The sequence below is a fragment of the Orycteropus afer genome, unplaced genomic scaffold, assembly GCF_000298275.1.
Source record: "Orycteropus afer afer isolate SDZICR_OR568_19922 unplaced genomic scaffold, OryAfe1.0 scaffold00573, whole genome shotgun sequence".
NCBI classification, from domain to species: Eukaryota; Metazoa; Chordata; class Mammalia; order Tubulidentata; family Orycteropodidae; genus Orycteropus; species Orycteropus afer.
This window is the reverse complement of record NW_006922160.1, coordinates 1,537,184-1,550,963: the sequence shown is the minus strand read 5'-3', so window position 1 is coordinate 1,550,963 and position 13,780 is coordinate 1,537,184. Positions and strand designations below refer to the sequence as shown.

The window sequence follows — 13,780 nt, the reverse complement described above, 5'->3', positions numbered from 1 at the left end:
CTGGTCATACTCCACCACTTGTAACCACTGTGAGCATAGCTGTTAGGACCCAGGCTGAAGCAGAGTTCTTAGGAGCCTCATAACTCAATACCCCCAAGATCCGAGACACATTCACCTTTGACAATGTTGCTGCTTGCCCTTGTTTCCTTACACAGGTCAGATGCCAATTTACAGCAGCTTTCCTATCTCCTGCTCCAGGCTATATAACTGATCCTGTACTCCCCTCACTTTAGACTTCCTGTAGTAACACTTACCACTGTCTTGTCTTTTAATGTGCTTGACATCTTCCATCAGACAGCTTTAGGACAGGGACCTTGCTGGGGAATCCAGGGAGCCTGGCTTGGAGCAGGTGTGGGGCATGCCTATGTTATGCATGAGTACATGGTTCTGTGACCTCCATCCTGACCTTTGGCTGCAGGCAGACTTCTTTGCTCCTGTTTCTCAGCCACCCCTCTAAGTCAGCAAGAACTCCTCGCAAGGGATGGTGGGGGAAGGGTTGAGTTAGGCCAAAGCTGAGGATCCTTACAACACCCCTTCCCAGGACACTGGGACTTGGTATTTGACACGACAGGTTATTGTCACAAGGACATGTTCCAGCACCGCATTCCACAGCTGCCCCTTACTGCACCCAGCACCCACTTCTCAAAATCAAATGAAACCACATCAGAGGTTTTGGCATTTATTCGGTACCTCAAATGTCCAGGGATATTCCCATTTTATGCAGTCTGTCCTTGGCAGCCCTGTGGTCTGGGCTGATACAGCAAGATCCCCTTACTTCTGGATCTTTGCTGGAAATCCTCTTCCTGTCCCTTAACAGGCCCACCTCCCAGAGGTAGTACTTGAGAAGCTGTAGGTCCCCCTTTTTATAACTGCTGGAAAGGACTTTGTATTCAAAATAACCAATCATGACCTCTGGGGATTTGTAAGCCAGAAAGCAAACTATTGGCTATCTTCTCAGATATCTCAGGTGTGTGGTCCAGAGCGGCTGCACAACCCACGCCACAAGCTGGTTTCAGCAGCTGGCTGGAAATGCTGGCAACTCCTACCCAAACTAAGCATGTGAAGAACAGTGTTTTTCAAAGGCAGATGGAAATGTTCTGTGGAGAATTTGATGTTTCACAGGAGTTGTCAAGACTCTTCGTCAGCACCTCTGCAGAGGACTATGAGGCCATAGATTTCCTCCTCTAGTCCTTATAGCTGCACACTGCTGCTATAGCCTAAGTTTAAATACTTGTAATTCTGGCCACCAAGAAAAGCCACAGGTGGCTTCTTGGGATGGGCAACAAGTCCAACATGGCAGTCTCAGTAGCCTGAGGAGCCCTTTTGCCCAGACCATCCAAGTGTCCAAGCTCTGGGTCAGGCTGGCCTCTCCTCAGGGATGGCAACAGGTCAGAGATGGAAAAATCAGAAGCCATGGTAACTTCAGAACAAAAGCCCTCACCTACACCCCAGTGCCAAAGGGAAGAACAGGCACCAGTTCAACAGGTTAAGTAGCCCACCCTGGCAGATCCAGAGCTGTCTTCAGTAGGGTAACTGTGCCAGCTGCCAAGCAGGTGGTCTGGGTTCCATAATCAGGCATATTTAGGAGCCACTGGGTAAGATCACCAGCAGGCCAGGCATGAGTTGAGGTTCTTAAGGCCTGGTCCCAACTTTTCCCAAGTCCAGTCCTGGTCAGCAGATAGCATGGTTTGTGACTTTGCCTGGGTGATGGCCAGCAGCTCCTCAAGAGACCGGCTGTCATCCACTAATGTGATGAGGCAACCCACAGGCAGGAGAATGCCTCTATTCTGTGTCACAGGGAGGAGTGACACTGAGGACTTTTGGTGTTCAGTGATATAAGTCCTCCAATGTGTTTGAACATGGCCATTCACAGGGGCATCTCAGATAAAAGTAGCTCAATGCTCTAAGTTCCCCTTCCTGACTGAGGACTTTAAACTGTATTACACAATGCTACTCATTAGGCCAAAAGAGCTATTAGAAAAAAGGGCCCACCTCAACAATTAATGCTGGTTCCAGATATTAACCTTCAAGTAGAGAACAAAGTGATGTTCCCAGTCCCAGGGGAACTTGAACTTCCAACTTAACTTTTACTTGCCCTTTGTTGTCATGTAAATTCTTCAGCACGATCATTTTCACTTGCTGCATGTGCAGCTTTTAAATTATTGAAAATGCTTTGAGCCTTTTCTTGCACTAAAGTAAGGCTAAATAAGAACCATATGCACCTGTTCTGACTTACCTACAAATCTGACTTAGAGACACACTCAGAACTAATCTTGTTTTCTAACCTGCAGGCTGCCTATAGCTTCTCACCTTTCCAATGACAAAATGAAAAGTCACAAAAAGCAAAACTTCACTTACTTTTCTAATTAATCTGCTGACTTCTGGAGCTCCCCACCTACTTCCCTCCCAGGTGCCTCTTCTTGCACTGGCTGTAGTATGGAACTGAAGCATACTGGGTAAATGGCAAATGAAGGCACATCATCTCTATGCTCAAGTCAAAAGCAAACGGAGTTGGATATTTAAGGAAAAAAACAAACAAACATGCATTTGTGGCTGCTGATTTATTCAGTGGCCCCCGACAGACTAAAGTTTCCTGCCTATACTAAAGTGACAACAGAGACAGTCCTCAAACTGGCTGATCACCGAGGTACAGGAACATGATGGAACGTGCTCCTAACTCTGCTTATGTCAGGGAAGAAACAGGTCCATAAAGATTGAGTGTTGCACCTCAGGCAGCCCTACAACTTGCTCTGCTATGGCCCCACCCAGAAGTTTTTCTTTTCACCTGTATTCACGTGATGAAATGTCCTCTCCCAGAGTTACCTACTATCTATTCAGAAGGTGGCTGTGTCCCTTCATACTGGACTGTGTGATCGAGTTTAAGTGCACTGGGATTAGTGTGAAGCAGTACAACATTAGACAGTTCAAAGGTCAGGTAATGGGGGAGCTACAGCTTTGTCTCATGATTCTAGCTACTTCCAAATATTTTATGACAATCCATCTGGGGTTTTGACAATAGCACCAAGGAAAAAGAGCCTAGAACTTTGGCATGTTCCTTTTATAAATAAATAAATAAAATGCATGTCTGAGGCCAACACCCACCTCTCCTGGACAGTCTCCTCCTGGGGGCACAAGCGCCTCCCTTCCCCAGATTTGTGTAAACCTGGGCATTGGCACAGTTAGTGCTTAGCAGCTTCTGTCTCCAGATTAGGAAAAAAAGCGAAATAGCCTTCAGTTTTTCTGACTGGTTGTTGAATGTCTCTTACTTTGTAGTCAAGACAGGCTGGCAGGCCAAGACTTGGCTCTGGGGCAGTGGTGGGAGGTGCTGGTGGGTGAAACAAGGACATCTTCAGAAAGCTGCTTACTAGAATCTTCAGCTTCATTCTAACACTTCTTTTCTCCACAACTGGGATATGTATCTCTAAGTCAGAAAAGACTATGGAAATCACTCCCCTTTAAAAATTAAGTCCCTTGGTACAGAAAGCCAAGAGACTGCACAAGGCCATGGCAAGCAAGTTAGGCACAGCTATGGCTGGAATGTACTGCAGGGCTGGGAGGCAGGGCTCGGGGATGCTGCCTAGAACCTGCCCACAAGTCACCAGGAGGAATAGGCGAGCCTGGGAGATTTTGTGGCTCCTGAAATACTTCTGACACATGCTTGGTCCTTCCACTTCTAAGACCGCAGTGAGGCAAGGATGGAGCACTGAGCATCTAACCGTCCAGGTAAGAGTGGTGGAAGGCTGGGTCACCATTCTAGCCTAGAATGGGCAGGACATGATCCTCTCCCGTCCTCTGCCTGTCTGCCTTCCTTCCTCCCTCTCTGCATCAGCCCCAAAGATACCTCCTCAGGAAGGCTTCTGCAAGGTTCTTGGCCCTGTCAAGTCCTTCCTGCGTGGAAGAGAGAAGGGAACTAGTGCCATGTGGCTCCATCTCAGGCCCCGGCCAGCGATGAGGAAGCAGGAACAGTAGGAGGACTGGGTCCCAGGATGCTGAGGAGGGGGCTTCAGCTTAGGAGAGAAGCTCCAGCAGCAGCCTCCAGATGTGCACGGTACCAGGCTCACTGAAGCCAGGCCCTGCGGGGGCAATGCTGGCTGCCAAAAGGAACACCTCACGTTGGTTGTCAATGGCCTGAAGGCCCAGCTCTCGCTGCAGTTCTACCACACTCATGGCCTCACTCAGGTCCTGGGGAAACAGAGCAGCCAGTCAGAACAGGGCAATGGTTCTTCCCAGCATCCTCCCATCCTTCGCATCCATAAAGTAATTGTTCTTGGGCTACCAGGGGAGCAGCAGGGCCCAAACCCAGAAGCAGCCTCTGGAACCCTTGGTCTAAACTCAATCCTCTTCCTCATTTCTGACTCTCCTGTGTACCAAGCTCTTGTCATCCACCATCAGCCACTTAGGTAAGAAACTGAGCACTTCCTATACATCAGGTATTTTGATGACAAAGCTTATGATCCTTAGAGGAATCCTAACTCAGTTCGCTAAACTCACCAATGGAGAGATCTTACAGTGGGGTCATGTCCCAGGTAAGGGCCTTATCTTACTTCCCCACGAACCTGGCTAAAGAAAAAAATGGGGCCAATATATAGCATGGTAACAGTACATTTTATATTCTAACCCTGGTCCAAGATCGAGACGATTCATCTTGCAACAGTCCATAGACTGCTGGACCTTTCATTCAGTCTCCTGTTGGTCCAAAATTGCTTTAAGTTATAATTTATAAACAGGATGATGATATAATTTATTGTCCAAACCACTTCTGAGACTCAAAAGGGGCACTGATTTTTATTGTGATTTGGGTGAAAAGTCTACAGAGCAAATTCATTTTCCATACGGCAGTTCCTATGCATTTTGTTTCATGACATTGATTGCAATTCCCCACAATGTAACAGCTCTCTTCCTACTTCCTCCCTGTAGTTACCTCTTCCCTATGTCCTTCTTTCCCATGTATTCCTGCCTCCTGATCTATCTCCCTGTGCAAATACCGCCCTTCTGCTCTCCCATGACTGATCGCTCTAAAGAGTATGTTCACCCTATATGCCTGTCTATTGTTTGGCCACAGTAATGTGTTCAATTCCAGACCTGTAGGGTAACCAGGCACCATAGTCTTGGGAGTCTCACCAGGCTCTATCAGACCAGTAAACCTGGTCTTTTTTTTATGATTTTTAGTTCTGTCCCACATCATTTTCCTACTCTATCCAGGATCTCCTGCACTATCCCTTTCCAAGTGGTACCTGGGCACCATCTAGTTCTTCTGGTCTCATGGTCATATAAGCTGAGGTTCGCATGATCTATTAGTCCCCTGGACTAATTGTTTCCATGTGTCTCAAAGGGGGCACTATTAATAGTGATACCAGAACAATGGCATTAATGGAACTGTTTAGGGCTGACAGAACATATGGTCACCATATTGAGAAATGATCATCAAGTCTTTCCGAACAGGCAGGGGAAATGTGAGGTCAAAGATGTGTAATCTCTTTTCAAGCAGGTTGGAAGGTTCCCACAGCTCAGGTTCTAGGAGTTATGACAGAGCTCTGTGCTGTGGCCATCTCACAGGTGCTGAGAATGCCACCTAAGGTCTGTGATTGAGGGCTGTGGGGCCCAGGGCAGCTCCCTAGCCCTGGGAGAGGTACAGTATAGAGGTTAAGATCAAGAACTTTGAGAAGAACTTAGCTCAAGTTCTGGCTCTGCTATAAACTTTCTGTAACTTTAGGTACTTCTCTAAACTAAAAAAAACCAAACTCACTGTCATCGAGTCAATTCCGACTCACAGCAGCCCCCCTGGGGTTCCGAGGCAGTATCTCTATGGAAGTAAGTTTGCCCAGTCTTCCTTCCAAGGAGTGGCTGATGGGTTTGAACCACCAGCCTTGTGGTTTGCAGTCAAATAAATGCCTTAGGTACTATGCCATCAGAGCTCCCAGGTACTTCTCTGTTATTGTTATTTGCTGTCGAGTCAGACCCGATTCATAGCGATCCCTCCTTGGGTTTCTGAGGTGTTATCACTATGGAAGTAGATTGCCCAACATTCCTTCCAAGGAGTGGCTCGTGGGTTTGAACCGCTGGCCTTCTGGTTAGCAGTCAAGTGCCTTAGGCACTACACTACCAGAGTTACTTCTCTAGGTCTCAATATTTGCAAGGTGAGGATAACAGTGGATAGCGAACAGAGGATAGTGAAGGGCCTATCATGGGCTTCTTGTAGGACTTAATTAGCAAGCTTAGCACTGTGCCTGGCACACCATAAGCAATAAATGTTAGTTATTATTATTTAATCCATTCTACTTCTCACCACTTCCCAGCATTGGCTCTGTGGTCTATAGCCAGAAGTCACAAGGGCACAACAGAGTGGAAGAGACACAGATTTTAGAGTTAGACATATCCCTCCCACCACTTCAAGCTGTACAACCTTGGGGAGATTATACAACTTCTCTGAGTTTCAAATTTCCCATCTGCAAAATGGGAATACTATTCTATACCTTATAGGATCAAAAGAAACAGTAATATGTCATTCAACACAACACTAGGCACATAAAACCCAGCCAGCTGCGAGTTGGGTGACTCATGGCAATCCCATGTGTGTCACAGTAAAACTGTGCTCTATAGGATTTGTAATGACTGATTTTTTGGAAAGAGATCACCAGGCCTTTCTTCTGAGGTATTTCTGGGTAGTCCTGAACCCCTAACCTCTCAGTCAGTCAGTCATCAACTGCTTAACCATTTGTGCCACTCAGGTACTCACCCACTTGGCATATAATAAACAAAAAAAACCCATCACTGCTATCACGTCAGTTCCGAATCACAGCAACCCCTCCTTGGGTTTCCGAGGCATCTCTACAGAAGTGGACTGCCCAGTCTTCCTTTCACAGAGTGTCTGATGGGTTTGAACCACCAATCTTTTGGTTAGCAGTCGAATGCCTTACGCACTATGCCACCAGACTCCTTGGCATATAATAGGTGCTTAATAATTATATTTTCATCTCTCTAGGGTGAGAGATGATAAGAGAAGCAGAGAGGAAGGAAGACAGAGCTTAGGAATGAGGCCAGGGAACAGGCAGAGGAGATGGGAACAGTATCTTAGCCAGGCTTGCCAAGCCACGACCTGGGTCTGAATCCCCAGATGCTTCCTGCCCTGCCCAGACATCTGTGGGTGGAGGCCCAGTTGGCCTGAGTTAGCTTCCCTGCAGCCCTCACCTGCTTATTAGCCACCACGACGACAGGCAGATCAGGGTCCTTGTCCAGCAGCTTGTGTAGCTCCTGCCGGGCCCGCTGCAGGCGTAGCCGGTCAGCTGAGTCCACCATGAACACCAGCACATCCACCTCATTCACAAATTCCTTCCAGTAGAAGCGCAGGTTTTGGCTGCCACCGACTGTGGAGAGGCCAGGAGCCAGCTCAGAGCCACCCTTGGCCCTGGCTTGCCATATACAGCCCGAGCCCTACCCACTTCCTGCCTCCTAAGGTACCACCAGCTAGGGGAAAAGAAAAGGCCACAGGTTCCAGGGCCCAGCAGACCTGGGTTCAGCCCTAGTTCTGCCTGCAGGGTCTCCTTGGACAAGTCTCTGCCTTCAAGCACCAGTCTCTTCACCAAACTCACCAAACAAATTGCAGTAAAACCCAAAGATACCATATGCAATGCACTTGTTCTAAGACTGTCATGTAACAGGGGCTCAGTAAATGGTTCTCTCCATTTCTCTCTTCTGGCCTGCCTTCCTTCCTGACAATTCCTAGCTTCATCCTGGGTCCGTGATGGCTGTGATAGAAGCCAAGAGTCCCAACACCTAGAAGTCAAGACCCTTCCACCCCCTTCTTGTGCCCAGCCCTCCACTTAAAATTCTCCCAAATGGTCTGGTCACCCCATTCTCTTTCCCTGGAAACGCTGTACTCAGTGGTTGCCACCACACTGCCCTCAGCCTGGGGTGCATTCCTATTTCTCTCTGGCCCTCTGCACAGTCCCCATTGGTCACCCTGCATCATAATGTTCCTAGTTCTAGCTCTGACACTTATGAACTCTAAGCTCTTTGAGAGTTAAGAGCCATTTACCTCTGGATCCCCTCAAAGCCCTCAGCACAATGCCTGGCACACAGCAAGCACTCAACAAGTATTAACTGAGTGCTTACTAGGTGCCAAGCACTGACCTGGGTGCTGAGATGCAGAGGTGAGCAAGGCAGGCAGGGGCCCTGCTCTCAAGGCACTCCCTCCCTGATCAGGTAAACATGGCAATGATACATAAATGTATTTTACAACGGAAGGAGATGGAACAAAAAGAATGGCAGTGGTGGTGGAGGGTAGCTTTGAGTTAGGTGGTTTCGGAGGGTCTTCCCAAAGAGGTGGCATGTGAGCAGAGTCTGGGATGATAAGAAGCCAGCCATGGAAGAGCATGACAGAGGGGAGAGCAAGCTGGGTGTATTTAAGATAGAGGAAGAAGGCCAGGCTGGCTGAGAGAAGGAGTGTAACCAGTGAGGCTACCTGAACTGCCTGTATTACATAAGGCATATAGGGTAGGGAGGTTATGAATTTTAAGTAAGAGTGACATGATCTGAGATCAATTATTGAAAGATCCTCTGGCTGACATTGGGGATGGAAATGGAAGCAGGAAGAACAGTGAGGAGGCTGTTGCAGTATTGAGGGGAGATGACGGTGGCTTGGACCTGGGAGACTAGGGTGGAGATAGGGAGGAGACAAACTCAGAATTTACTGGAGGATAACTAACAGAACTAGTAATAAATTGGATAGGAGGTGGGGGGAGGGGAGGCATCATCAATGAGGATTTAATTTATTCGTTCAATCATCAATTATCTACAAAGGGCCCAATCTCTGCTGGGCCGCAAGTGGGGTATTGTAGGGTACCACTGTGAAGTGACTGTTGGTGGGGGATTGCCCTAGGACTTGATTGATATATCTGGGCTTAATCCTGTCTGAGTGACCTACTGAGCTTAGACTGTTACATAGGCCCTCAGGTAACACTAAAACACAATCCTTTCCTCCCAGGGTTGGGGGTGGGTGGCTACTGTCTGTCAGACTGAGAGGGTCTCGAGCGTAGAGACCCCACTGGACCTATCTGTGTCCCTGGCACAGGGAGGGTACCGGGGAAAGCTTGTTGAAAGGACCAGAATCCCAGGAGACTATCAGTGTTTGCTCTAACCAGGGAGGAAAGCAACAGCTCCAGCCAGGTCCTCTGAGCCTGATACACCTAGCCTCAGCACCTAGCATCTGACTAAACCCAGCCAGTCTTTATAGGTCTCAGTCCTCTGGAGGGCAGGAAGTCCACCTGGTCCTGGGCAGAAGGAGCTAAATACTCATACCCTCCAAAACCTTCTGCCATTCTCCTCTAAGAGCCCAGGAAGCCCTAGGACTGAGGGCAGGGGCTGCTCAGACCTTCTCTGATCACTCACAACAAGCCCTCTAAAGAACCTGTGTCTAGGGCCCTATGGGCTAGTGATGGGTCAGACCTGTCTATGCCCTACATGCCATGGCAAATATTGTAGTAGGAGGCACAGGGCTTGGAGAACCCGGTGTAGAAGCCCATAACCTAGCCAGGGACATCATGCTTAAATTAAATCTTAATTAAGAATTAAATTATAATTTAATTAATTAATTAAGTCTGAGTAGCAGTTTACTGCTGGAAGAGGACTTTTCAGGCTGAAGGAAGAGTGCATATAAAGAACAGGAAGTAAGAAGAGAACAGTAAGCACCCATTCAGAACCAGCAGTGGAGCGTGGTGTTTCCAGGGAGGGCTTAGAGGCACAGGGAGGGATGGGAAGGATTTCTCATGCAGGGATCTGTCCTTCTTAGATCTGTAATTTGGAGCCATCCACAGGCGGAGAGGCCAGGTCTGGGGCCAGCAGAGTTGATGGGGGGTGGGGTGGGGGGTGGGAATCTGCTCACTCTCTAGCAGGTCCACCTCAAAGTCCTTGGTGGGCAGCCGCACAGAGTTGAAGCCCCAGGTGGGGACGTGGCCGTCCAGCGGAGGCTTTCCAGATAGCACACGCAGGAACGTGCTTTTCCCGGAGCCGTCCAACCCCAACACCAGCACCTCTCTCTGCTCCAGCTCCTCCAGCGCTGGTTCCTCGTCCTCCTCGTCCTCGGGCTGCAGGACAGAGGTCAGGCTGCTACAAGCAACCCCTTGCCAGCCCTTCCCAAGGAAAGATCAAAGGCACCAAAGCGGCCATCCCACCCTCCACCCATTAAAGGGCAGGCAGCAGTCTGGTGTTGCGGAAAGCGTACTGCCTTGGAATCCTGAATTCCAAACTCCACTCTTAATGTTTTTCCTGAGTGATGCGAGGCAAATCCCTTCCCACAGCCTCTGCTTTCTCAGACTGATAAGTCGCGGGTCCCAGGACAGCAAGTACCCGCGACTCAGACGCTAGCCCCACTAGGGTGTTGAGAGATTCTCCCGGCATCCCTCGGGCCTCAGGGCCGGGCGCACTGCGCAGGCGCTGGGAGAGCGCAGGCTGTACTCGGTGCGGGCCTGGGGATCGCTCCGTGGTTCGCGCCTTCCAAGTTCCCTTTCGTTCCAGAAGCCACTAGCAGGCGGGACAACCCGACTTCCGCGACGTCGCACGGCGGAGGAGAAACACCCAAATGCGCTCACTCACTCTTCGGTTCCCGGACTCAACGACTGCCCGTCTGTGCAGGGCCTGCCGCTTCCGGAAGCCAAGCGAGGTTTTTCATGGTTTCTGATGAAAAACTCATTGTTAGTTTCCGCCCCCCCCACCTCTATTGGCAGTATATTACTGGCTGTTTTCAATATTTTCCTATGTTTTTAGAATTTAGAAGCTTTGCTAAGATGAATCTTGGCATGGGTTTCTTTTGAAGCGGCCGAGCCGAGCACTCCCGGCGCTCGCAGAGATGCAGCCACACCCCTTGGCCACAGGTGCGGAAGCGCAGAGCCCGGCCCAACCGTCCCTTCCGCAGCCCCAGGCCCAGCACTCACGTCCCACACGGGGAGGCGGGCAGGCTCCGCGCCCCACCAGGCCTCGCTCTCGTCCCAGCGCCGCTCCCGGCCGCGGCCGAAGTAGGTCTTCCAGAGGATGAAGAGCACCGAGCCTAGCACGGCCGCGGCACCGCCCAGCGCCAGCACCAGAGGACCCAGCGGCCGCGGCGCCATGTGGCCGGGCGAAGGGCGCAGCCGCCTAGGCGAAGCCCGGCTGCCAAAGATGGCCCCACTACGGTTGCCGCGGCCGCGCCCACCTACCCACCCCTGGCCCAGCACTACAAGCCCCACAATGCACCGCCGCTGTCGCGACAGGTCGCCCGTGACCCCTCTTGGGAGGCGGGGGGCGCCTGCCTTATGCTGGGGTCTGCTTCCTCGCTTTGCAAGGTGCAGTGTGGATCACTGAGGCTGTGCCAGGGACGATGGAATGATTTTGCACGATCCGGGCACTTGCTGTGTGCCAAGGGCTTTTCTCGATTACCCTCTACAAAAATACCTTATAGAAGAGGTAATGGAGGCCCAGGAATTAGGAGCTCTAGTAGCATAGTGCCTAAGGCACTTGACTGCTAACCAGAAGCCTGGCGGTTCAAACCCACCAGCCACTCCTCGGAAGGAAGATGGGGCAATCTACTTCCGTAGTGATACTGCCTGGAAACCCAAGGAGGGACTCGCTATGAGTCGGGTCCAACTCGATGGCACATAACAACAACAACATGCAAGGTCACACACCAGTGCATTGGACAGCCTGCATTCACTGCCAAGTGGTCTGCCTCCCAGGAATCCCTCCACCCTGGGTTGAGGTTCAGTCTTGCCTGGCTGTGGAGTGACAGGTTGTAGAGTGGCAGAGCCAGGACTGGAACCCAAGTCCCTAACTCCCAGCCCCCTCTGCTACCCTTGGTTGCTTCCCAGACCTCAGGGATTTTGCTCTCTTGGGAGCCTGAGCACTTTGATGAATCAGTCAGGGCTGAGAGTCAGACACTTTAGACATGACCTTTCATGCACTTGGTGACCCCAATGATTGCCAAGGCTTCCAAGTATAGCTCAAGAGGAGGAGCAGGAGAAATGGCTGGAGGCATAGCAGTTGGGTGCTTCCCACTGCAGAGTGACTCTGGCTGGGGTGTGGGGTGACAAAACCATTTTGATTTTCCTAGAGTCCAGATTTCTGTGTTCCTGAAATTGGGGTGACTCACCAAGGCCCTTAGGTGTCCTTTTGAAGCTGGAGCCTTCAAGGAACTGTTTTTGTAAAGTCATCTTCAAGTCAAAGGATAGTGGTGGTGGTTGTTGTGGTTACGTACAGTTGAGTCAAACCCGACTCATAGGGACCCCTCCTTGGGTTTCCGAGGCAGTATCACTATGGAAGTAGGATTGCCCAACCTTCCTTCCGAGGAGTGGCTGGTGGGTTTGAACCGCCAGCCGTCTGGTTAGCAGGCAAGTGTTTTAGCCACTATGCTACCAGAGATAGTGGAGTAAGGAGTTTATGGGAGATCATTTTGCCTTAGACATTGGGCTCTTTTAGAGAATTATCTATGTGCAGCCAGTTTCTGGGAGCAGGAACCCCAGGGTCTGACTGGAAAATGTATGGCATGTCTTTAGTAACTGTTTTTCCAACTGTCTTGAACCCTGCAAGTGTTCTGATGGCCTCTCTTGTGAAATTAGCATGATGTTTGAGGAAAAATCGTTTCAGTGCTGGGCTCTTCTGCACCTTTGGGCTCTGTATCTTAGCTTCTATACACTCTCAGGATTCAGCCCCTTCTCCTATTTTGATTTTTTACTGACAATTTCTTCCAGCATTGATTCCTCTTTTTTAATTTCCATACTAACACTTTGATAACTGGGGAGTTATGTGTAATTTATTTAGGAGGTAATGCCAAGAGACAGGAGGAGGGAATAGGGAAAATAGGACAGGGAAAAAGGAAAAACTAATATAAATAAGAGTTCAGCATCAAGGACACTGCTTGTTCTGGTTACCTAGTGCTGCTCTGACAAGAAGTACACCACAAACAGGATGGCTTTAACAAACAGGAGTTTATTCTTACAATTTGGAGGCTTTAAGTCCAAGTTCAAAGTGCCAGGCTCTAGGGGCTGGGTGATAGCCCCTCAACCTTGGTGTCCAGCTCAGCCTCTTGCTCCGGCTCACTGGAGCTGGAGGCATTTCTTCACCCAGACAGCTGCTGGCTGCTGAGGCTGAGAAGCCCCCAGGTTGACAAGTAAAAAGGCACAGTCCCGATATTATCAAACCACACAGCAGACCATTAATTTAAGTCCATTGTAAGTCCCAAGGTTGTCAGAATATGGCAGGTTACTGAGCAACGACACAGCTACATGCAGGGTCCAAGCGTGCCGTAGGCTAGAGACCATTACCAAGGCTTCTCCTTAAATACAGGAAGCAGACCACATTCCCAAAGGCAGCTACTTAGCTGCTTGTCATAGAGCCCACCATGGAGCTGATTACCAGTCTCATCATGGGGAATAACTACCACCAGCTGCCCAGCCACTCAGCCAGGCCCAGCCAAGTTGACACACAAACATAACTACCATACTGCAATAGACCTTCTGACCTGAATTCCATTGGAATTCTGAGAATAGTATCAAATGCCTCTCAGAAGGGCAGAGGGTTGGAGCATTTACTCACCAACCTATTCCCTATTGGTTGAGGCTTGCCTCTGGGGGTGTATATTAACATTGGTTTCTTGATGTTTTTTACTGTAAGCAACTCCAAGCCATCCTTTACAACTTGGGCTAATGTAGAAATGAATAAACAAAATTACAGAAATCCACCTGTTTACCACCTGTTTCTTCTACTGCAGTCATGCCTCTGGATAGAGTAGTATGCACTTCCCTCTCCTCGTCCC

The 13,780-nt window shown here is 49.6% G+C and overlaps 1 protein-coding gene across 1 annotated transcript; it reads right to left on the bottom strand.

The window, feature by feature from the left end:
* Positions 1–4,008: 4,008 nt before the first annotated feature.
* On the bottom strand, positions 4,009–11,102 carry ARL10 (ADP ribosylation factor like GTPase 10). Its single transcript, XM_042783002.1, has 4 exons — positions 10,929–11,102; positions 9,881–10,082; positions 7,189–7,364; positions 4,009–4,182 (listed from the first exon to the last, which is right to left on the bottom strand). Exons 1-4 carry the CDS (start codon positions 11,100–11,102, stop codon positions 4,009–4,011), a joined length of 726 nt encoding a protein of 241 aa, XP_042638936.1.
* Positions 11,103–13,780: the final 2,678 nt, after the last annotated feature.